Raw genomic sequence first — 23,611 nt, 5'->3', positions numbered from 1 at the left:
CTGCTGCTCCCTGTGTGTGGTAAGTTCTGCCCAAGTAAGTTCCTTGACTATGAGTGTGGTAAGTTGAGCCCAACACAGAACTTACCACACTCATAGTCAAGTTGACTGACAACCTTCCTCTTTCTTTATTTTTTATTTTGTTTTTTTTTTTGGGAGAAGGGGGAGGGAGAAGGAACCTAGTAACAACTTTAAGTTTTTATGTCCCATGTCCATTTTACTTTGTTTTAGAGCTTTGTGGTTCTTCAGAAGGAACCACAGAGCTCTGAAACATAAGGTGTATGCAAATGTGCTTAATTACATTAAATCTGAAATATGGTGATTTTCCACAAACGAGAACTTCTCAGTGATCCTGAATCATTTTGTTGTAATATAGAAATTTCTTTCTAATAAATACTACTCAAAATTATGTTAAACCCATTATTTGTTCAAATAACTTCTGCTGCACTTTTCTAGCGTAAAAAAAAATTTCCATTTATTTATTTGAATATCCACTTTAAAATCAATGATAAATAAATAAAATGCAAAATACATATATTACTAAAGTAAAACTATTTCTAGAAAGATTATAATTATAAAAGCATATGTTACCATATGAAATTGTAATATATCAAACGTTCAGAAAATTTGTACAGCAGATACAATTTAATTAAACAAAAATTTTTGTTTTTAACATTTATCTTGTTTGTAGCAGATTAATACAAATGTAAATGGCTCTAAGGTGCCTCCGTAGCCAGGTGAGCAGGAGCAGCAGTGCATAGCACACGCTTCTTGATTAGACCGGGGTTCGAGCCCATGACCACCAAATACAGAGAATGCGGAAAGGTCAGGGAATGACCACCGCATATACCCGGAGCAATATGGCCTTAGTTGCTAATGCTCCTAAAAACCAAATAACAGCAGCAAATGGCTCTACCTGCAATCAGGACTGGTTTTTTTTTTTTTTTAAGTAAAAGACTAAATCACGAAAATATGAAACCATGAATTAATTTCATGTTTTCTTCAATGAGCTCTCACCCCAGGAAAAAAATGGCAGGACACTTAGAACAAAGGGACATGAACATAAAATTCTGTGAACCAACAAAAGATTAAATTTCAAAAAGTCATATTAATGCAGCATTATTGATCATCAAAATAAGGTTCCCCAAGTTGAGGCAGAGAATATAACAAAGTTCAAAGTGAAACTGGATAGTTTCTTTTTAGAGAGGAGGCAATTGCAGTTAATTTAGTATTGCAATATTTTTTTATCTATTTTGCTGATGCAGAATAAGCCTGCTCCCCTGCAGCAATTGCACTTATTAATACTAAACTGAAATTTTGACAGGCATAATATGCACCTTCCTTTTCCCATGCCCACTGCATTGGCCACCAAAGTCCAAAATCCAATTAGAACTCTGGTGCAATTCTCATTCCAGGTCTTAACAAAATAAATCACTGGATGGGGAACGCTTTACATTCTGAATCTACGCATTTTCATTAAAAATGCAGTTTTGAAGTCAATGATAACCATTAAACTAACCAATAACAGTTTGTCATCACTGCATCATCTGTATATAACACAGGATTTTACTTAATAACATTCTTCCCATAGAATATATAGAAAACTAACGATATCAATAATTTCAATTCAAATAAGACTATGGGAAATGAAATTAAAATTAGCATTGTTGAGAAATACCATTAGGAAGGACCAGACTGATATTGTGAAACTTTTTATATTATCTGCTGCTATAACGACAGAAAAGTTTACTTAAAAGTTCACAGATATAGTCCTAAGTACAGGTCACTGATGAAAAAAAGCCGTGAATTAGGGTTGAATTTGAAAGTTGAATTTGAAAGTGTGATCGACAAGGCTCTCATCTGATGAGAGCCTTGTCGATCAATTCGGCCCTGGAGGGATTGTGCAAGGCTCAAGGGGTAGAATTTTTTTCAGCCTGGACTGTATCATATTTAAACTCAAGAAGGAAAGGGATGAATCAAATTGGTCCACTAGATATTGAACTAATGAGACAAAGGATTGACAGGAGAGATTGCTTCTACAGGGATGGGATACACTTAAATAGAAAGGGTGCAAGAATTTTTGCTGATGCTGTCGAGGCAGTGTTAGGTGGGTCGGAAAACTGCTAGTTGGGGAGGATACAAGGACTAATAGACTAACAGTAGGCACTGGCAGAGGTGGAAGTGATTCTTGCACTGCTTCTATTGAAATGAGCAGAAGCCTGAAAAACAAGATGCAGGATATTTCAGAGACTGCTGGGAGTCATTGCGGTACAAGTAAACACATGGGTTGTGTTAGGGTAGCTAAGAATAGAAACAGGTGCATGTATACCTGCGTGTACACCAATGCTAGGAGTTTGGTAAATAAATTTGATGAATTTGAGGTACTGCTCAAAACATCAAAGGCAGATATTGTTGGGATATCAGAGATGTGGTGTCACACAGATATAAGTAATGCGGAACTGGAATTTGGGGAATACAATGTGTATAGAAAGGATAGACAGGACAGGAGGGGAGGAGGGGTTATGCTATTAGTTAAGAAACACAAAGTCCAAGGAAGTGAAGCCAGTCGACATCGATGGACAGGGCAGTGTCGAGTCAGTTTGGTGTGACATAAGCATAGGGAAATCAAAATTGAGAGTAGGAGTCTGCTATAGGCCTAATGACTCTGATGAGTATAATAAGATATTGTACAGGGAAATAGAGTGGGCCAGTAAATCAGAGAGTCTTATAATGGGGGATTTTAATTTCCCAGATATTGACTGGAATTTGTGGGTTGGTCACTCGCACACTAGCAAGGCTTTTGTGGATTTATTGGATGATTGTTTTCTACATCAGCATGTTCGTGAGGCAACAAGAGGGAGCAATACTCTTGATCTGATTATCAGTTTGTTTTTTTTTTTTTTTTTTTTTGGTTTTTAGGAGCATTAGCAACTAAGGCCATATTGCTCCGGGATATGCGGTGGTCATTCCCTGACCTTTCCACATTCTCCGCATATGGTGGTGACAGGCTCGAACCCCGGTCTAATCAAGAAGCGTGTGCTACGCACTGCTGCTCCTTCCCACCTGGCTACGGAGGCGCCTCTGATTATCAGTAGTGATTCTTCATGCATTAAGAATCTGCAGATAAATGAACCACTAGGTGGCAGTGATCACAGTGTGTTGAAGTGGGATTTACTCAAGGAGGTAACTACCATCAGAGGTAAAGGGAAGGGTTTTTGTTTTCGTAAAGGCGACTATGATGGTCTGAGGCAGTATTTAAATTCTATACAGTGGGACCAACTGATGATGTTACCAACAGCAAACTCAAAATGGGAAGCATTCAAGGAACTAATCTTGGAGGCTACCAGGCTTTACATACCAACTAAGAAATATCGTTCAAGGTTTAGGCCTAAATGGTTGTCGGATGAACTAATGAGACATGTGGCAGAGAAGAAAAATGCATGGGATACATACAAATTAATGGGTGACATGGAAGCCTATGATAGATATAAGTTGGTCTGTAACCAAGTCACAAAGGAGATTAGGCAGGCAAAGGCAGACTACGAAAAATCCTTGGCAAAGGATGCAAAGAAAAACAGAAAAGAGTTCTTTACATATTTAAACTCAAGAAGGAAAGGGATGAATCAAATTGGTCCACTAGATATTGATGGTTCAACAGTTGCGGATCTTGCTCAGGTGGCTAACAATATAAACGAGTATTTTGCATCTACATTCACGCATGAGGAGTTATTCAGGAAGGAGAATGATGTAGGTAAAGTAAACATTGGCAGTGAGCTGGATGATTTTGTAATAACTGAGAGGAAAGTGGAGGAGAGATTGTTGAGGATAAACATAAAAAAGGCACCTGGGGTGGATGGGATCTATCCAGTTATATTAAAGGAGGCAGCAAAGGAAGTAAGCAAACCCCTAGCCATAATTATGAGAGCTTCTTTGGACTCAGGGGAGGTACCCATAGACTGGAGATGTGCAAATGTAACCCCAATTCACAAAGGAGGATCAAAGGCTGACACAAGTAATTATAGACCTGTTAGTTTAACTTCTGTTCCAGGTAAATTAATGGAGGCACTGGTTAAAGAAGCACTGCAGGATCATCTAGACAAGAATTCAGTTATAGCTCAGACGCAGCATGGTTTTGTTAAGGGCAGGTCTTGCCTGACCAATATGATTGGATACTATGATGTAGTCACAAAAGAACTGGATGCAGGGAATAACTTTGATATTATATATTTGGATCTTAGAAAGGCTTTTGGTACTGTTGCACATGGAAGACTGCTGCACAAATTGGAGCAGTGTGGCATTGGAGGCAAATTGCTGTTATGGATAAGGGGATGGTTGAGTGGCAAAAGACAGAGAGTGGTAATCAATGGACACTGCTCAACGTGGACTAATGTTATTAGTGGAGTTCCTCAGGGTTCAGTGTTGGGTCCGTTGTTGTTTTCGGTGTTTATGAATGATATTGATGATGGGATATCAAGTTTAATGTCCAAGTTTGCAGATGATACAAAGGTTGGCAGGGTTGTTAAGGACACTACTTACGCTATGCTGCTGCAACAGGATCTGGAAAGGTTGAACAGATGGGCTGAGAGGTGGCAAATGAAGTTTAACATTGACAAATGTAAAGTACTACATATGGGAAACAGTAACCCCAGAGCAACGTATCAACTCTGCGGTACTACACTGACAGTGGTGGATAATGAAAAGGACCTGGGAGTAATTGTGCAGGCAGATATGAAGTTCTCTGAGCAGTGCAGACGAGCTGCAAGAGTAGCTCATGGTGTCTTGTCAATGATATACAGGAATTTTTCTAGCAGGGATAAGGAGGTGATTATTCCCTTGTATAAGGCAATGGTTAGGCCACATCTTGAGTACTGTATACAGGTCTGGAGGCCTCATTTCAAGAAGGATGTAGAGCTGCTGGAACGGGTACAGAGAAGGGCAACAAGATTAGTGAATGGAACAAAGGGTTGCTCTTATGAAGAAAGGCTTAAGTTTTGCAAATTACAGAGTCTGGAGACTAGGCACCGGCGAGGTGATCTGATAGAGGTGTATAAGGCTTTGAATGGTTTGAGCATGCTCAATGCCAATGGGATTCTTCATCTTGCTCAGAATAATCACCTGAGAGGGCATAAATTCAAATTGAGGAAGGACAGATGTCAGATAGATGTGCGGAAATTTGCCTTTGGCCAGCGGGTGGTTGGTTGGTGGAACCGACTTCCATCACTTGTTGTTGAAGTTGATAGCCTAAACAAATTTAAAGCTCAACTGGACAGGTATTTCGAACGAACGGAGGAGTGAAATGGGAGTGGTGTGTGTGTTTTTTTTTTTTTTTTTTGGCTGATGCTGAATAAGCTTGCTTTCTTGCATCATATGCCTCTACTAATGCTAATGCTAAAATAAGTTTTATTTTGGTGGCTGAAAGTAACTACCAGTTCCATGACATAGGCGAAGAAGTGGACTTCATTCTTGCTCGTTTTCAGATTACATCGGGCGTAGTCAAACCAACGGATGCAGCTGAAGTACTGTGGTGCAGAAAGCAAGGGGGAAACTACTGCATTATGCTTCCCAAGAATAATCACCATGGCTAGTACAATGAGAGAGAGATGGCCCCGAATCCCCAGCATACCTTAAATGGGACAGGGTTGCTAAGAATTCCGGGGTACAAAAACTTTCATTAGGAAAAACAGGAAAATGGAACGTTCGAACCTTATATAAAAAGCTGGGGAAGTGTGGCTAGGAAAAATGAAACGTTTTGGAGTAGAAATTCTCAGTTTAAGTGAGATCAGTTGGACTAACTCAAGAATCTGCCATTCCGATGGTATGGTCTTATACTACTCTGGGACAGGAGACATACACATCAAAATGGTGTGGGAATTATGATACACAATTCACTGAAGAAATCAGTAGCAAATTTTATTCCATACTCAGATTGCATCATTATGCTAAAACTGCAGGGTAAACCAGTTAATGTTAATGTGATACAAATATATGCACCTACAGCAGATAAAAGTGATGATGTTATTGAAGAATTCTTCAGACAACTGAAAGATATCACAAGTAACACCAAAAAATATGAAGTAAATATCATTGTGGGAGACTTTAATGTCAAATTCAGCAAAGGAAAGGTAATTGACATTGTGGGTGTTTTTGGATTGGGTTTACAAAATGAGTTAGAAGATTGGCTCATACAGTTCTGTCAAGAGGAGAACATGATAATAGCAAACTCATGGTTTAAACTTCCCACCAGACAGTTCTATACGTGGAAATCCCCCAAGACAAACCAGGGGCTATAGTTAGAAATCAGATTGACTTCATACTGATAAGTAAGTGCTTTCTGAATAGTCTCAAGGGAGCGAAAACCTACACTGGTGCTAATTCCGATCATAACTTATTAACAGCAACCATCAAACCAATGTTGAGAACCATTAGGAAAGGAAATAAGACAAACAGATTAAATTGTGAAAAACTCAAGGTCTCAACTGTGAAAGAAAAACTGTGTAAAGAGCTGAACATAAAATTAAACAACAGAGTGAGAGCTGAAGGCATAAGTGACAAATGGAAGGAGTTTGGTAAGATCGTTATCAGTACCAGAAAAGAAATTCTAAATGATGAAAACACAACCTGCAAAAAAGCAGTGGACGACAGAAGAGATCCTAAACCTAATGGATGAAAGAAGGAAGTTCAAAAATGATGCTCCAACTAAATACCAGAAGATCAAAAAAAATGATAAAGAAGGAAATTAATTAAGAAAAAGAAGAGTGGATGCTAGAAAAATCAACAGAGATAGAAAAATTAGAACAAAGGCATGATAATTTCTATTTACATAAGAAGTTAAAAGAATTAACAGGAAAGGATGCCATACAAAATAAAGAATGCTCAAAATCAGTTTTAACAGGTGATGACAGAAAGAAGATGTGGGAAACTTACATCAAGATGCTTTTTGATGATGCCAGACAAGATGTAAATTATATTGCATGTAAATACCTATGGAAAAAGGCCTTGAAATTCTAGTCTGAAGTAAAATATGCTCTGCTAGTGACAAAGACTGGCAAGGCAGTCAGCTCAGATCAAATCCCAATTGAAATAGCGAAACTTCTAGATGAAGAAAATCTGAAAGGTCTAACCAAAATGTTCAATAAAATGGAACAATACCTAATGATTGGTTGAGGTCCTCATTCATTCCTCATCCAAAGAAGAACAATGCAACGATTTTCATCTTATTAGTCTGATGAGCCACATGTTGAAGCTGCTGCTTCCACACGCTTCTTGATTAGGCCGGGGTTCGAGCCCCTCACCACCAAATATGGAGGATGCAGAAAGGTCAGGGAATGACCACCGCATATCCCGGGGCAATACGGCCTTAGTTGCTAATGCTCCTAAAAACCAAATAACTAACAAACAAGCTGCTGCTATGGATAATCCAAAACAGGATTTACAAAAAATGCGAATCTCTGACACTCAATTTGGAGTCCGAAGTGGACTAGGCACAAGAGAAGGTGTTGTTACAAAAATGTACAGAACACCAGAAGACAGCATTCATCTGCTTCATAGGACTTTGAAAAGGCTTTCAATCAGGTGCAACATGTAAACCTTATAGAAACACTTAGAAAGCTTGATCTTGATGGATGGGACATCAGGCTCATCAAAGAAATCTACTTGTGTGTCAGGTTGCATTATATCATCAAAGTTTCTTGTGACGACCAACTAACTGGTTAAAATAAATTTATTAAAATAAAAATGATATATACATAAGATAAAAAAGAAATAAAATAAGATAAAAGTGTTAAAATACAATAAGATAAAAAGAGTTAAAATATAATATAATAAAATCATTAAAATACATAGTAGCTTTCGAAGCAAAGTACCTCTTCATCAGCTAGTCTGTGAATGATGTACTTCAGTACATATTGATGGTTGTTACATTGTTGTTATTTGGTTTTTAGGAGCATTAGCAACTAAGGCCATATTACTCCGGGGCTATGCAGTTGTCATTCCCTGACCTTTCCACATCCTCCGTATTTGGTGGTCACGGGCTCGAACCCCGGTCTAATCAACAAGCGTGTGCTATGCACTGCTGCTCCTACCCACCTGACTACAGAGGCGCCCTATATATTGATGGTTACAATAGCACAAGTCAGCTGGGCATGATCATGTATCACGAGTCTGGTGTCGGTAAAGCAGAATTACGTACATGTGATGATCGCCAGCACTCATTGCATTGCAATACAGTACATTCTATAATAGGGCGTAAGTGTACTGCCAAGTGCGATTCATAGTACTATTATTGGTGGCTATGTGTAGTGCTTCAAGCCACGAGCACTGGCGGTAATCATGTGAATAGTCGACGATTTCAATATCCTGTTGGGGATCAAGATTGTGCTGCTCAACCAAATAATGTTCGGCAACTGCGGAGCATTCAAAATTAGCGGTTCACAGAGCCACCTCATGCTCAGAAACCCGATCTTTCAATCTTATTCCAGACACCTACATAACATTGAAAGATCAGGTTTCTGAGTATGAGGTGGCTCTGCGAACGGCTAATTTTGAACACTCTGCAGTCACCGAACATTATTGGGTTGAGCAGCACAATCTTGATCCCCAGCGGGATATTGAAATCGCCAACTATTCATGTGATTACCACCAGCACTCATGGCTTGAAGCATTACACGTAGCTACCAATAATAGTACTATGAATCGCACGAGAGGAGTACACTTACACCCTATTATAGAATGTACTGTATTGCAGTGCAATGAGCGCTGGCGATCATCACATGTACGTAATTCTGCTTTACCGACACCACACTCGTGATACATGACATGATACAGCTACAACGGAACAGGTCTTAAAAGACCTAAGCCGGACCAAGTTCATGATGATGATGATAAATTTATTTTAACCAGTTAGTCGGTCGTCGCAAGAAACTTTGATGCTATAATGCAACCCGACATACAAGGCCTGTTTTCTAATGTTCATTTAATGTATGGCCCATATGTGTATGGTGTTACTGTCAGTTTGCAGAAATTGTTTATGTCTGAAGCCCATAATAGACAACCTTTACGCTTTGCACATCGGTATAAAGTCCATCGTATTATTCCCAGGGATTTTAGATTCAAGGAACCGTTCTCCTGTGCATGAGACGTGCCTGCTTTGCTTTGAAAATGTTGGGAATCTGGACTGGTAGTGTGCATCAAGAATTGAAAAGGATCATCATCATGAACAAATTCAAGCTCATGTAAGAATTAAGAGGTTTGGTCCCTCCCCCTATATTTTCTGCAGTGGTTCATGTTTTGTGTTCCCAAGCCAAGCGTGTGACTGAAGAGTATCATGTACATCAGCAGAATAAATTTAACGCTTTATTACGAGAAGCATATACTGCTAGGAACACACATATGAGAGATAACTCACAGTTTGATTTGCACTTGAGTAGCAAACAATTATCTAAAGAGCAACACGATCTCTTGACCCTCAGCATGAAGTTTGCAGTCTTTCCTTGTAAACCTCCTATTACACATTTGGTTATGGGTGTGGAGGCATCTCTCGACAAGCTATCTGAAGAGACTGCTAACGTAATTCGCTTTAAAACAGCTTCGATTTTGCAGCACATCCGGTCTATTACTAATACCCTCAGACAATGTCAACGAGAAGCTCTTTCTTCTTTGTGCAAAGACAGCACTATTGTAGTTTTGCCTGCAGATAAGGGGCGACGCGCTGTTGTCCTGGACAAGTCAGAGTATATTCATAAAGACCTCGCTCTATTACAGGATGGGGAGGTTTATGAAACTGTACACAACTCCCTGTGAAAGTGTTGAAGAAGTTGGAATCCAAAGTTAATAAATTTGTGCATTCTTGGTTTTTAGCTAATAAGATAACCAAGAACGCCCACTGGAAGCTTCATGCGACAGGTTGTCGACTCCCGCAGTTTTATGGACTTCCAAAGATCCATAAACCTGATATTCCTTTATGGCCCATTGTTTCTTGTTGTCATACACCTACGTATGAACTTTCTAAACATGTTGCCAAGTTATTAGCACCCCTTGTTAGGAAAACTGTTTACACTGTTTCCAGTAGTATGCATTTTCTGCATATTATTAAAGATTTTATTATTTCTGAGAGCGAGTTTATGGTCTCCTTTGATGTGATTTCTCTGTTCACTTTTGTTCCTCTACAACAGGCTTTTGCCTGCACGAGATATCTTTTGAGCAGGGATACCACACTGGGAGATAGAACCTCGCTCTCTACAGATGATATTTGTACTGCTCTCAATCTGTGTTTAACGGGAAGGCATGATCACGTTCAATGACTCTGTTTCGCCAAATACAGGGCACAGCTATAGGTACCCTGTATTTGGCCCCTGTTAGTCCTATCGTGGCCAATATCGCCATGGAGGAACTTGAGAGTCAGATTTTCTTCAACTTACTTATTCTTATCACTCTCTGGTGTCGTTATGTTGACGATCTTTTTGCAATTGTACCCCGGGGATCAGAATCTGGGCTGCTGCAATATCCCAATTCCATGTCGCCCGTCATTCAGTTGAAGATTGAACTAGAGATTGATAATACCCTTTCTTTTTTGGATGTGTTAGTCCAATGCGTGGATTCGCATTTAGTAACTTCCATTTTTAGGAAGCCAATGTGCACAGGCCAATTTACCAATTATGACTCTACGCACGTCCCTGGTCATTTATGTAGCACTGCTCGTACTTTATTCTCCCGCGCTTGGACACATTCTAGTTCGACTGATGACAGGCAATTAAAGATTTCTAAAATTAGGGCAGAGCTTTCAAATTGTGGCTATCCACCTCATGTTCTAGATAGATGTGAGCTTCAGGCTCACGAATTTGTTACAAAATCTAACCCGCTTCACGTCAATCAATTTATCTCTACTGCCTACATCTCCTATTATCCGGGTGTATCGGAACATCTTGTTAGGATTTTGCATCTCCATCATATACAATGTGTGCAACTTCCAGGTAGGAAATTACAATCTATTATTTCTAAGGTGAAAACACCTTTTCCTCCTTTCCAATGGAGTGATTCCATATATCATATTATGTGTGCGGATTGTGGGGGGGGGGGGTGTTATGTAGGTGAATCTGGTAGAAGATTGAAAGATCGGGTTTCTGAGCATGAGGTGGCTCTGCGAACCGCTAATTTTGAACGCTCCGCAGTCACCGAACATTACTGAGTTGAGCAGCACAATCTTGATCCCCAACAGGATATTGAAACCGTCAAGTATTCACATGATTAAGGCCAGCGCTCATGGCTTAAAGCACTACACATAGCCACCAATAATAGTACTATGAATCGCATGAGGGGAGTACACTTACACGCTATTATAGAATGTACTGTATTGCAGTGCGATGAGTGCTGGCGATCATCACATGTACGTAATTCTGCTTTACCGACACCACACTCGTGATACATGACATGCCCAGCTGACTTGTGCTACTGTAACCATCAATATATACTGAAGTACACCATTCACAGCCTAGCTGATGAAGAGGCACTTCGCTTCGAAAGCTACTATGTATTTTAACACTTTTATTATATTATATTTTAATTCTTTTATGTTATTGTATTTTAATGCTTTTATCTTATTTTATTTCTTTTTTATCTTATGTATATATCATTTTTATTTTAATAAATTTATTTTAACAAGTTAGTCAGTCGTCGCAAGAAACTTTGATGATATCTATTCTGAAGTTATTTTCCAAAATGCATTGTGGGAAAGGAAAGAAGGAATTAAAATAAATGGTCAGCTGATAAATAACATATGATATGCTTACAATACTGCTATATTCCCAGAAAATATAGAAGACTTTTAATTGCTTTTCGACTGTATTAACAACAAATGTAATGATATGGATTTAAGAATCAATGTCAACAAAACCAAATACATGACTGTGAGTAAACCTCCAGTAAACCAAGAGCATCTATTATTGAATGGAACTCCAATAGATACAGTGACTCATTTTAAATACATTGGTAGTTGACTAAATGTTGATCTAGAACTGGAAGCAGAAATAAAAGCAAGAATAGAGGTTGCGAGAAATGCCTTTACAAAATACAGAACTAGAAGCTCTAGATCTATCAATCAGACTGAAATTCGTTAGATGCTATGTGTGGTCTATACTATTATACGGAGTTTAAACCTGGATGCTGAAACATTAAGCACAAACAAAATAGAGGCCTTTGAAATGTGGATCTACAGACACATGCTAAAAATATCTTGGTTAGATAGAATCACCAACAGTCTTGAAAAGAGCAGGAAGAAAAAGTGAATTGCTGAGCTTAGTAAAGAGAAGGAAAACTGCCTATCTGGGACACATCCTTAGAAATGAGAAATATAAATTGCTTCAAGTAATAATAGAGGGAAAGAGAGGAGTGGGGAGGAGGAGGAAAACTGTCATGGCTGAAAAACATCTGCAACTGGACTGGCAGATTAGCTGAGGATATTTTTAATCTTACCCAAGACAGAGATAAGCACAGTGTGGTGATTGCCAACCTCCAATAGGAGACAGCATCAAAAGAAGAAAGTTTTTCAGGATACAATACAATATACATAAGATCATATGAGAGAATTTCTTCAACTTCACAAAGATGAGGCATTTTTCTTATTACTTATAATTAACAGCCCTGGCAGATATGTGCAAGGGTTAATTATGACCACTGTCAACTATATGAGGAACTTTTATAGTTTTCACACTACTGCAGTTATTAGCTAGTCTCAAACAAGAGCAGTAAGGTTTTTACTCCCAGAAACTTGGATTTTCTTCATCCAGTAAAACAGGCAAACTGATCAGAGAACAGACAATATGGACAAAATATGTCAGTGGTGTAGGAACTACCGCTACAAGTAACCAGTAACTTGAATTTTTTCCCCTCATTATTAATTATGTTCAAAAATACAGACAAACACAGTTTAGTATTTTTGTGAAACTTCCTATACATTAGTTATGGTTTTTTTAGCAGTTCTGAACAAGTGTATTCAGTAAAACTATTTAAAAGAAAGAGACATTGTGTGATTTTTGACACAATTACTTTGCCTATACTGAACCAGCTCACATGGTATTCTAGTACCTATGGTCATTAATTGACTATTATGTCTGTACAAGCGTGTGTGTGTTTCTGTCCATTGTGTGGGATGACAAACCCTAACAACTCATGCGAAAACCTCTTATCTCTATTGCTTGCTGTAGACAAAACCTTTAGGACCTCCAACACAATTTCAACCCACACCTCTCCAAATGAGTAACAAATGGTAAACCCATTATACCTCACAGGGTGGAAGGAGAGAGAATTTTAATAAATCTAAATTATCACTAATCTAATTTAACTTCATACTACAATTAGGTGGGCTAATTGCAGACTGTAAAGTTGAGGTTGTAACCCTTACCCCACACTGTTAGTATGACGTTAAATTAAAGATAATTCCTTCAATTTATTAAAATTAAAGGCAGTGATAAACAAAAATTATAATTAGATATAACAAGTAAAACTCCAGTTTAAATTTAAACTGAGGTTTTACTTGTAAAATTGTATTTAAACTGGGGTTTTACTTTTAAAACCCCAGTTTAAATTTAAAGTTATTCCAAATTATTTTTTTATTATATTTATAGTTGAAGCTCTTTATAGTGACCCTCTTTTCAATGTCCCAACCTGTTATAATGTTCTATGTGGTTGGTCTCATTAACTTAATGCTATTTTACATCCATTATAATGACAATGAAAACAAAAGGATTTCCATAATAAAGACCATAAATTTCTACCTCTTAATCTGAATTTTTACTTTTTTATTAAAATATTTACATTTGAAAATGGCAGAATGCTTCAAATACATTGAAGTAAATGACGAGCTTGCAGCCTGACAATGAGAAATCATTTGAGGATAGCTCTGCCAATCATATGCAAGAAAGCAGATTGCTCTGCAAATCACAGATAAAATTAGGATTTTGCAAGCTGTATTCTACAACTAACATCACCAAACAGTTCAGCATTCCAAAGAGTACTCTGTTCACTATTCTGAAAGATCAGAAAAAGATTGAAAGTTTAGTGAAATCTGCAACACGGGTAGGATTCAATCCCAAAAGGTGAAGTATCCGGATCTCGAAAAGGTGCAAAAAACATTCCTGTAGATGGCAATCTTTAAAAAGCTGAATCGTCTGCACATCGAACGGATATTGAAGAATTTAAAAGTTCAGATGATGGTGGTTCCAGAAATTTAAGATTCGCCATGGCCTGTCTTTCAAAAAAGTGTGTGGCAAAAGTGCAGCCATGGACATTGAAGTTACAAACGAATGGACGGAAAATCATTTAAAAAATGTTTTGCTGACGTACGACCACAACGACATCTTCAATGCTGATGAAACTGGACTCTTTTTTTTTTTAAAATGCTGCCAGATAAAACACTTGCATTTAAAGGGGAGAAATGTAGTGGCAGAAAAAAAGGCCAAACAATGGATTACCATTCTCCCAGCAGTAAACGTGTGTGGCACAGACAGGCCCCTTCTTTTAATCACTGGAAAATCCCAGAAGCCTCAATGCTTAAAAGGTTTGAAAGACATCAAGCAAACCAAAAGGCATGGATCAGACTTAGGTGGCAGGATGAGTGAGAAGAACTGAAAAATTTTGTGTGGATACCTGAATCCCTTGGTGTCAAGTAAATGATCTACATGCACTCACTGTCACATACCTACCAACCACCAAATACGATGTCAGTTCTTCAGCCACCTGATCAAAGTGAAATCCAGTGTTTTAAGAAAAACTATCGAATAATGCTATTAAACAAAATTGTGCTGTCTTGAAAGCAAAATTCAATGAGAAATAGACATCCGCATGGGATGAAATTGATGAAAAAGTGATCACCAACTGCTTCAAACATGCTGGATTTACCACCTTGAATGATGCAATGTGAAATTTTGCATGCTTCTTCCTCTATTAATTGTATAAAACAGTCCGATAATAGGGAAGAAATATTTGAGCATGTGTGCTACCACCTAAACTTACAGGAAAACTTAAGCTTCAAAGATTATGCAGAAGTGGATGTGGACATTGAGTGTTTCAGGGTATGCACAAATGAAGAACTCATTGTAGACGCAATGGAATCTAAAATTTGTAGTGATGAAGATGAAGAACCTACTGTGGTTGAACAAGAGGTTCAGTGTAAAGTGTGTTAGCTGTCTGACAGCACAAGGGCCCCCCCATGCCTGCGTTGTATACTCTGTTTGTGTGACACAAAACTCTGTGAAAGACAGAGATTTAAAAAATTGTGTAGGAGTGGTTTGTTGTGTAGTGTTATGTTCTGTTGTTTCTCTGACCATTTAGCTGTTCAGCCCCATCGTTGCCCACACTTCGCCAAAAGGAGGCAGGTCAAGCACCCAATAGGTTATTTAAGTACTCTGGCAGGACCTGCCACATAACACCTAATTTTTGAGGATTTCAGTGGCAAGGCCTATATATATACAGTAAAACCCGCAGATACGGGGGGGGATACGTTCCAAGACCTACCATGGATGGCCGAAACCGCGAATATAAGCGAACACCTGCTGACCCCACATATAACATGATTTTCTTGTACATATATACGTATAATAAAGTTTAACTGATAAATTAAAGACACAGTAAGACATTACCAACATTAAATACGGTAATAATAAAGTACAACAGACTCTCGATTTAACGAGACACTTCAAGAGTCCAAACTAAAAAAAAAAAAAAAATAAGCAGAAATCATAAAATTCAAGTAATAACTAGAATAGATATAAACAGATATTTTGCAAGTTGTAAATAAGCGACAAGAACAGACGTTGTAAGTCACCATTGGGAGATTAGCGTGCCTTCACACCTACCGCTCAAAACACAAAAAAAGACCAAATGTTTAGTTTGATTTTGTGCATTGCATCAATGTTGTGTTCTGTCGCACCACAAAAGGACAAATTTTGTTTCATTATTTATGTCAGGAATTTTGGAATTTTTTTTTTTATAATAACTATTTTTTTTTCTGTTTAGAAATCGTGAAAATGATGGGCAAACGCAAGAGTTGTGTTTGCCCATCATTTCAAACAAAGTTAAACAAAACAAAAACTTGAAATTATTCAAAAGTTTTAAAATGGTGCATCCATTAAATCTCTAAAGAACCATTATAATGATGGTGACCAAACCATACACGACATTGTAAAAAAATAAATGGAAGCTATTCGGTTTAAAATCAACATCATAAAAAATAAAGGGAAGCATCGTATTGGCCACATGAGTAGTATGTGTTAAGTTTTTTCGTTTTTTTTCCCATGGTTAACCATGGGTAACTGAATCAGCAGATACCGAATCAGTAGATATGGGGGCCCAGCACAACCGTATATATAGTGGGGGGGGGAGGTAAACACTAGAATTTGGAAAGGCTGAAAGAAGTTTATGAGGAAGCAGTTGAATTTAGACATTGATTAGAATTTGGCGGCATTGTTAAGGGGTGTACTCAGTCAGTTTAGTTAGAGTGGGGGGAGATTGAAGACTGGGGGAAAACAGGTAGGAGGATTGGGATGTAGAGTAGGCATCCCCCAAAGAGGTCAGTGGGGATGAGCCCCACCAGGTGAAGTATGTGGAAGGCAGGGGGGGAGGGAGCTAGAGACCAGTCTCCCTCTCCCTGCCTTAAAGGAAACCAGGTTTGAGTACCCGGTTCAGATCGCCAAATGCCGTGTCGGCAGCAAAGCTGCAGTATGTCTCCATCAATGATGTAAGTGTCGAATCCGGTAGGAAGGTCAAACTGCCCATCCTGCTCCAGGGGGTGGGATATGTTACAGCAGTGGGGAACCCACCAGCAACCCAACAAGAGGTTCAATGAGAGATGCTCATCAAGGATCAGAACTTGTGTGTCGATTTTTTCAAGTACAGCCTAGCTGCAAAAGTGAAATAACTGTTCTCACAACTTCATAATTCTCTTTTAAAAACATGCTCTACCATTGAAACAGTATGTTTTGACAGATTATTTTAAAGTAAGAAACAATTCTCTTGTTAGGTCTTGATAGGTATGTAGCCTATGTAGTGAAATTTCTGATTTAATTGTAATCTTACTGCACTCTACAATCAGTGCAAAATTTACAATCATAATTTTCTTGTGTAATACTATAGTACATATTATAAATAAGATTATACTATATTGTTTTAGCAGAATTAAAAAGCTTTTACTTGTTTTGTTGCTGATTTTATGAAGAATCGATATAAAGTCCTTTCAATATAACGAGTTTTTCTCATTGCCCTGGAGGGCTTTATATAAAACTTCGACTGGGCAGAGTGTGCTTATATATAATATTCATTATATATAAGCACACTCTGCATTTGCAAAGAGACTACATCTTCTCATCATAAAAAATCACTGCTGACATTAATCCATACTTTGCTAAATGCTATTTTTTAATACACAAAACAAGATATAGTGTTGCTTCTTAATGGATGCAATATCTGGTGCATGAAGATCAAATCCATAAAGACGATATTCAAGAATCTGTTAATATTTGTAAACAAAAAAAAAAAAAAAAAGTTAATACATTAAAAAAAATACCACCAGTTCATATCATTTACCTGCATAAAAGCATCAAGAGGATCAATTTCTTCATCCTCTTCTTCTCCATTTCCATTTCCCTCTACAGCTTCTTCTTCTTTATCTTCTTTACTCTCCTCCTCTTCTTCCTTTTTAATTTCTTCTTTTTTCTCTGTTAGATCTAACAATGGGATTTCTTCATCTTCATCATCTTCTAAAGTCCATTTTTTAGCTGGAGGAAGAATAATAATTGCTTGATTTGAAGAACCTTCTTCTATTTCTTTCTTTTTTCTCTCTGCTCGCCACTTTTCAATACGCTCACGTCTTTTCTGCATCTCTAATTCCAGCTGTTTCTGTTGTGCTTCCTATATTAAAAATGTCAAAAAAGTTACAACTTGTGAGGGAAAGAAAGTCATGTTGTACACATAAATACTGTGCAATGCTAACTTTAGTAATATGCTAGCATTGCACAATATTTATCTATACAGCATATCTCGAATACAAAGTTAGAAATGCCTGAATATGAAAAAAGACATGAGCTGATGAAATTTTTCCAGTAATACTAATAATAAATGCAGTAGCAGAACAGACTGTCTAAATTCATATCTATTACAATGCACAAGTCTCTAGAATCAGGTTGTTGTGCCTCTGTAGCCAGGTGGGCAGGAGCAGAAGTGCGTAGCACACACTTCTTGATTAGACCGGAGTTTGAGCCCGTGACCATGAAATACGGAGGATGCGGAAAGGTCAGGAATGACCACCGCATATCCCTGGAGCAATATGGCCTTAGTTGCTAATGCTCCTAAAAACCAAATAACAAACAAACAGAATCATGTTGTCCGAGGGTAAAATGGGTAATTACAGACTGGAAGTTCAAGCTAAAAAAATTATGGAATTCATAATGATTTAAAAATCACAAAGCACAGAAACAGATTTAGAGAAATACCTTAGGTTTATTAAAGGTAAATTATGTCTAATATGACCAGCTATTATGAGAAGAAGGGAACACAAAGAATAATTCCAAAACAATAAATTTAGATTATATAAAGCTTCTGATACCATCCCACGTGAAAACATTTAGTAGAAATTAGAACAAAGTGCCATTGGAAAGGTACTACAGAGAATAAAAGATTGGTTAAATGAAGGAAATTAAGGGTGACTATAAACAGCTGTTGCTCTGAGTGGACCAGGACCTCAAATGGTTTTGATTCCATAAGTTTTGGAACTGACTGCAAAGTTTATTGATGATACAAATATTATCAGAGTAAGCAATAGTAAGCAAGGTACGCAACTTCAAAAAATATATATAAATTGTTCAGCTGGTCTAAAAAAATGAGGGTTAAAACACAACACTGTGAAATTATAAGGTTTTACATTTTAGTTATAATAATCTCAAATTACCTTATTAGTTGGGAAGAAACAAATTGGAAGTTTATAGAAGGATGTGGATCACCTGAAAAGGGTACAATTAAAAGTAACACAGTTTTTAATTTAAAGAGGCATTCCTATACAGTCTTGAGACTAGAAGTCCAAGTAGGGATTTAAACAAGGTATTTATAATTTTGAAAAATAAAGTTCCATTGGTTGAGAAAATACAGGAGTAATGAATACATTCTTTTGGTGCATTAATGGCATAATGCACCAAAATGAGAAGGGTCTGTGTGGTTTTTTTTTTTTTTTTGGCTGATGATGCATTTTAAGCTTGCTTTCTTGCATCATGTGCCCTTGCTAATGCTAACTTTAGGTTACATTTTAAAATCAAATGTGGTCTTTGTAAACTTTACTCCATTTTTGGAAGGATTGATACCCAATAACAACTGTCTAAAAACTGCCAATTTAAATTTTATCATGTATTAGTATTAACAGTGGCAAACGAAACAAGAAAGCAAGCTTATACAGCATCACATGCACACACACATACATACACACAAAAAAAAAAAACCTTTACATTTAACCTATCAGTTCTTCCCTCCAATAGTTTTTCTAGTTCTTCCTTGAATTTTTTTATCCACTTCCACAACAGAGAGCAATGAACCAGCCGCTGGATAAAGGCAAACTTCTGCACCTCTGTTCTGCAACCATCCTTTTTCTAAATTTGAATTTATACATAATCTAAGCAAGAAGAAGAAACTCATCAAACATTAAACTTGTTCAATCCATTCAAAGCCTTAAACTTAAATTGCATTGCAGATCACCTTGCAGATGCCTAGTCTACAGACACCGCAATTTACAGAACTGAAGCCTTTCTTGGTAAGAGACCCTTTTGTTTCCCCCTCACAAATCTCGTTGCCTTTCACTGTACCAACTCCAGAAAATCTACATCCTTTCTAAATTAATTCTTGGCAATTGTCAGGCCACATCCTGAGTACCACATACAGGTCAGGAGGCTTTAAATAAGGCCTCCAGACCCATACACAGTACCCGAGATGTAGCCTGGCAATTGCCTTATATAATCACTTCTTTATCCCTGCTAGCAAAATTCCTACAACCACTGATAAAAGCATGTGATCTGTCTAGGAAGCTTGTCTGCACTGCTAGGAGAACTTCAAATCTGACTGCACAATTACCCCCTCCCCTTTCTCATTTTCCACAACCCTGAGCGAGTACCATGCAGTTGGTACATTACTCTGGGGTTACTTCTGCTCATATTAGCCCTTTTCAGCCCATCTGCTAATTTTTCTAGATCCTATTGCAGTAGCATACCATCAACAACTACAATGTCAACCTTTGTATCATCAGCAAACATGGACATTAAATCTGGTATGACGTCATCAATAACATTAATAAATACAGTAAACAATGATGGTTCCAGCACCGGACCCTGCGGTAATTCGCTAATAACATTAGTCCACGAAGAACAGTGTCCGTTGATAATCATTCTCTGTCTTCTACCACTCAACCATCCTTTACCCATAGCAGTAACTTGCCCTTAAGGCCACACTGCTCCAATTTGTACAGTAATCTTATTTGAGCAACAGTATCAAAGGTCTTCCTAAAATCCACATAAAAGGCAAGGTATGGTAAGAAGTTACCATATTATTATTATGGGAGACTTCAATGCTAAGGTTGGAAAAAGACAAAACAGCACAGAAAGGGGAACTATAGGAAATTTTGGAATTGGTGAAAGAAATGAAAGAGGTGAAAGACTTGTGGAATTTGCAGAATCTCAAGGACTGTCAGTAATGAACACTTTTTTCAAGAAAAGGGTGAACAGAAAGTGGACATGGAAGAGTCCAAATGGATTAACTACTAATGAAATCGACTTCATCCTCACTAATAGAAGATATATTGTGAATGATGTCACCGTCCTGAATAAGGTAAATGTTGGAAGTGATCACAGAATGGTAAGATGTACACTTGATATAGATGTAGGAAAGGAAAGGAAAAAACTGACTCGAGTAAATAATACAAAGGTCTTTGAGATAACAGAAGAGGAGAAAAAGCAGTATGTACTGGAACTTAATCTTCGGCTAAATTAGTCTGTGATATTTTTCTAGGGCACATTTCTTGTCGCATAGAATTCTAAAGGTCACAACAAGTTTGAGCTTCTGCAGACTACTGAGGACCAAGATATCGATGAGGAATATTACAACTTTTTGAAAGTGATAAAGCCCAAGAAACCTATAGGGAAAAAAAAATCCAAAGAAGAAAAAATTAGTCAAGAAACACTTGTCATGATGAACCGAAGACGACAAATGAAAAGCAAGAAAAACACTGACAGGGAGAAAATTGAGTATACTGAGTTATGCAAAGCCATTAGAAAAAGACTCAGAGAGGACATAAGAAGATTTAACACAAGAAAAGTAGAACAAGCATTAAGGGAAAACAAAGTATTTAAATCAGCAGCCATGAGCAGTAATACAGAAAGACAAATGATACTGAAACTGAAGAATAGCGATGGTGCACTTATAAACAGCAGAGAAGGCATAATTCAAATAGCAGAAGACTACTATAGAGAATTATACAAGGAGCAGGGGAATGATGCCAGCAGTGGGGAAGATGGATTGCAAAGTAGCAACACATACGACATACCCAATATTCTTCCTGATGAGGTAGAACATGCATTGAAGAAAATGAAGAATCAGAAAGCCCCGGGGGAAGATGAAGTTACTGTAGAGTTGTTAAAATTGGGAGGAAGAGACATAACACAAAAACTGGCAAGGCTCTTCACAAAGTGCATTAGAAAAGGTGTGACGCCTAAGCAGTGGAATAATGCAATCATAGTTTTGCTGCATAAGAAAGGAGATAAATCAGAAATTGGAAATTATAGACCAATTAGCTTGTTATCCCACATCTACAAGTTGTTCACAAGGGTCATTACTAACAGATTAGAAAGAATACTGGATGAGAATCAACCGAAAGAGCAAGCTGGCTTTAGGACAGGATTCTCAACTATGGATCACCTTCATGTAATATCACAGCTAATGGAGAAAGCAAATGAATATAAAACACCATTATGCCTGGCATTTGTGGATTATGAAAAGGCATTTGACTCCATACAGCATAAGGCAATGTTTCGGTCACTGGAAAGACAAGGCATTGATACCCCATATATTATGATTTTGAAGAAAATATACGAGAGTGCTACCTCCTTTATTAGACTAGACAAAGACAGTAGGAAATTTAAAATTGAGAAAGGAGTTCGACAAGGAGACACAATATCTCCGAAGCTGTTTACTGCTGCCCTTGAGGAAGCTTTCAGAAGATTAGACTGGTCGCAGAAAGGAGTCAATGTGAACGGAGAGTACCTAAACCATTTGCGATTTGCAGATGACATTGTGGTCATAAGCCATGATCCCAAAGAATTAGAGGAAAATCTTAATCAGTTATGCACAGCTAGTAAGGATTTTGGACTAAAGATGAATATGGCTAAAACAAAAGTAATGATGAACAAGTATGCCACAGAAAGGGAAATAATGATTGAAGGAGCAGTAATTGAAAAGGTGGAGTCATATACTTATCTGGGACAAGTTATTAGCTGTAATAATGATAAATGGCTGGAAGTCAAGAGAAGAATAAATTTTGGATGGATAGCATTCAGGAAATATAGTCACATACTGAAGAGCAATATCCCAGTTTGTCTGAAACGTAAAATAATGGACCAATGTATACTCCCCACCATGACTTATGGAAGTGAAACTTGGGCACTCACCAAAAGAATGGAAGAGAAGCTGAGAACCACACAGCGAAGAATGGAACGAATCATATTGGGAATAAGACTGTTAGATAAGAAGAGAAACACATGGATTAGGCAACAAACTCAAGTAAAGGACATTCTTATCAAAACTAAAGAACTAAAATGGTCTTGGGCAGGACACATAGCTCGAAGACATGATGACAGATGGACTAAGAAAATAACAGAATGGTATCCAAGAGGAGCTAGAAGAAAACCTGGAAGACAAAGGCGGAGATGGATAGATGAAATTCATGAGTTTGTGGGTAGTAAATGGATGTCCAGTGCTCAAAACAGAAGCAACTGGAAAGTTGCTGGAGAGGCCTTCATCCTGCAGTGGATTGAAAATGGCTGATGATGATGATGATGGTAAGAAGTCATTAACAATTCATGTTGAGGGAAATGGACCATGATCTGCCATGCTGGTCCAGTGTGGGTTTAGCAGTCAGGGGCTTGAACACCGGTCTACTCAAAGAGGACATATTACTGTCCACCGGTCTATTCCAGCACCTGTCCACTTGGCTACAGAGGCCGTATATGATATCAAAATTATTTTTTTCATTCCAGTTCCTTTGTGACTGCACCATAGTATCCAACCAAAACAGTCAGACAAGTTCCCCTTTCACAAACTCACATTGTGTCTGATGTATAACTGCACTCCTGTCTAGATGGTGCTGCATTACTCCTTTAATCAGAGACTCCATTATTTTCCCTTGGAACAGAAGTTAAGCTAACAGTTCTGTAATTGCTTGTGTCATCCTTTGATCACACTTTGTGAATTGGAGATACATTCACACATTGCCGGTCTTTGGGGACTTTTCCCCTGAATTCAAAGAAGCTCTCATAATTACAGTTTGCATTACCTCCTTAGATGCCTACATTTATAATACTGGATAGATCCCATTTACACC

General features: G+C 37.8%; 1 protein-coding gene across 3 annotated transcripts in view; it reads right to left on the bottom strand.

Annotated features, from left to right (window-relative positions):
• Positions 1-23,611, bottom strand: part of Prp5 (pre-mRNA processing factor 5) — a 405,747-nt gene that overhangs the window by 327,142 nt on the left and 54,994 nt on the right. For all 3 annotated transcript variants that reach the window (XM_090378220.1, XM_090378221.1, XM_090378222.1), the window contains one exon: positions 17,569-17,892. In XM_090378220.1, the coding sequence (XP_090234346.1) occupies positions 17,569-17,892 (324 nt within the window). The remainder of the gene's footprint in view (positions 1-17,568; positions 17,893-23,611) is intronic.

This window comes from Mastigoproctus giganteus, chromosome 7 (assembly GCF_048544385.1).
Source record: "Mastigoproctus giganteus isolate SK-2022 chromosome 7, ASM4854438v1, whole genome shotgun sequence".
Lineage (NCBI taxonomy): Eukaryota > Metazoa > Arthropoda > Arachnida > Uropygi > Thelyphonidae > Mastigoproctus > Mastigoproctus giganteus.
The sequence above is the reverse complement of the archived record's forward strand: the minus strand, read 5'-3'. Positions and strand labels throughout refer to the sequence as shown.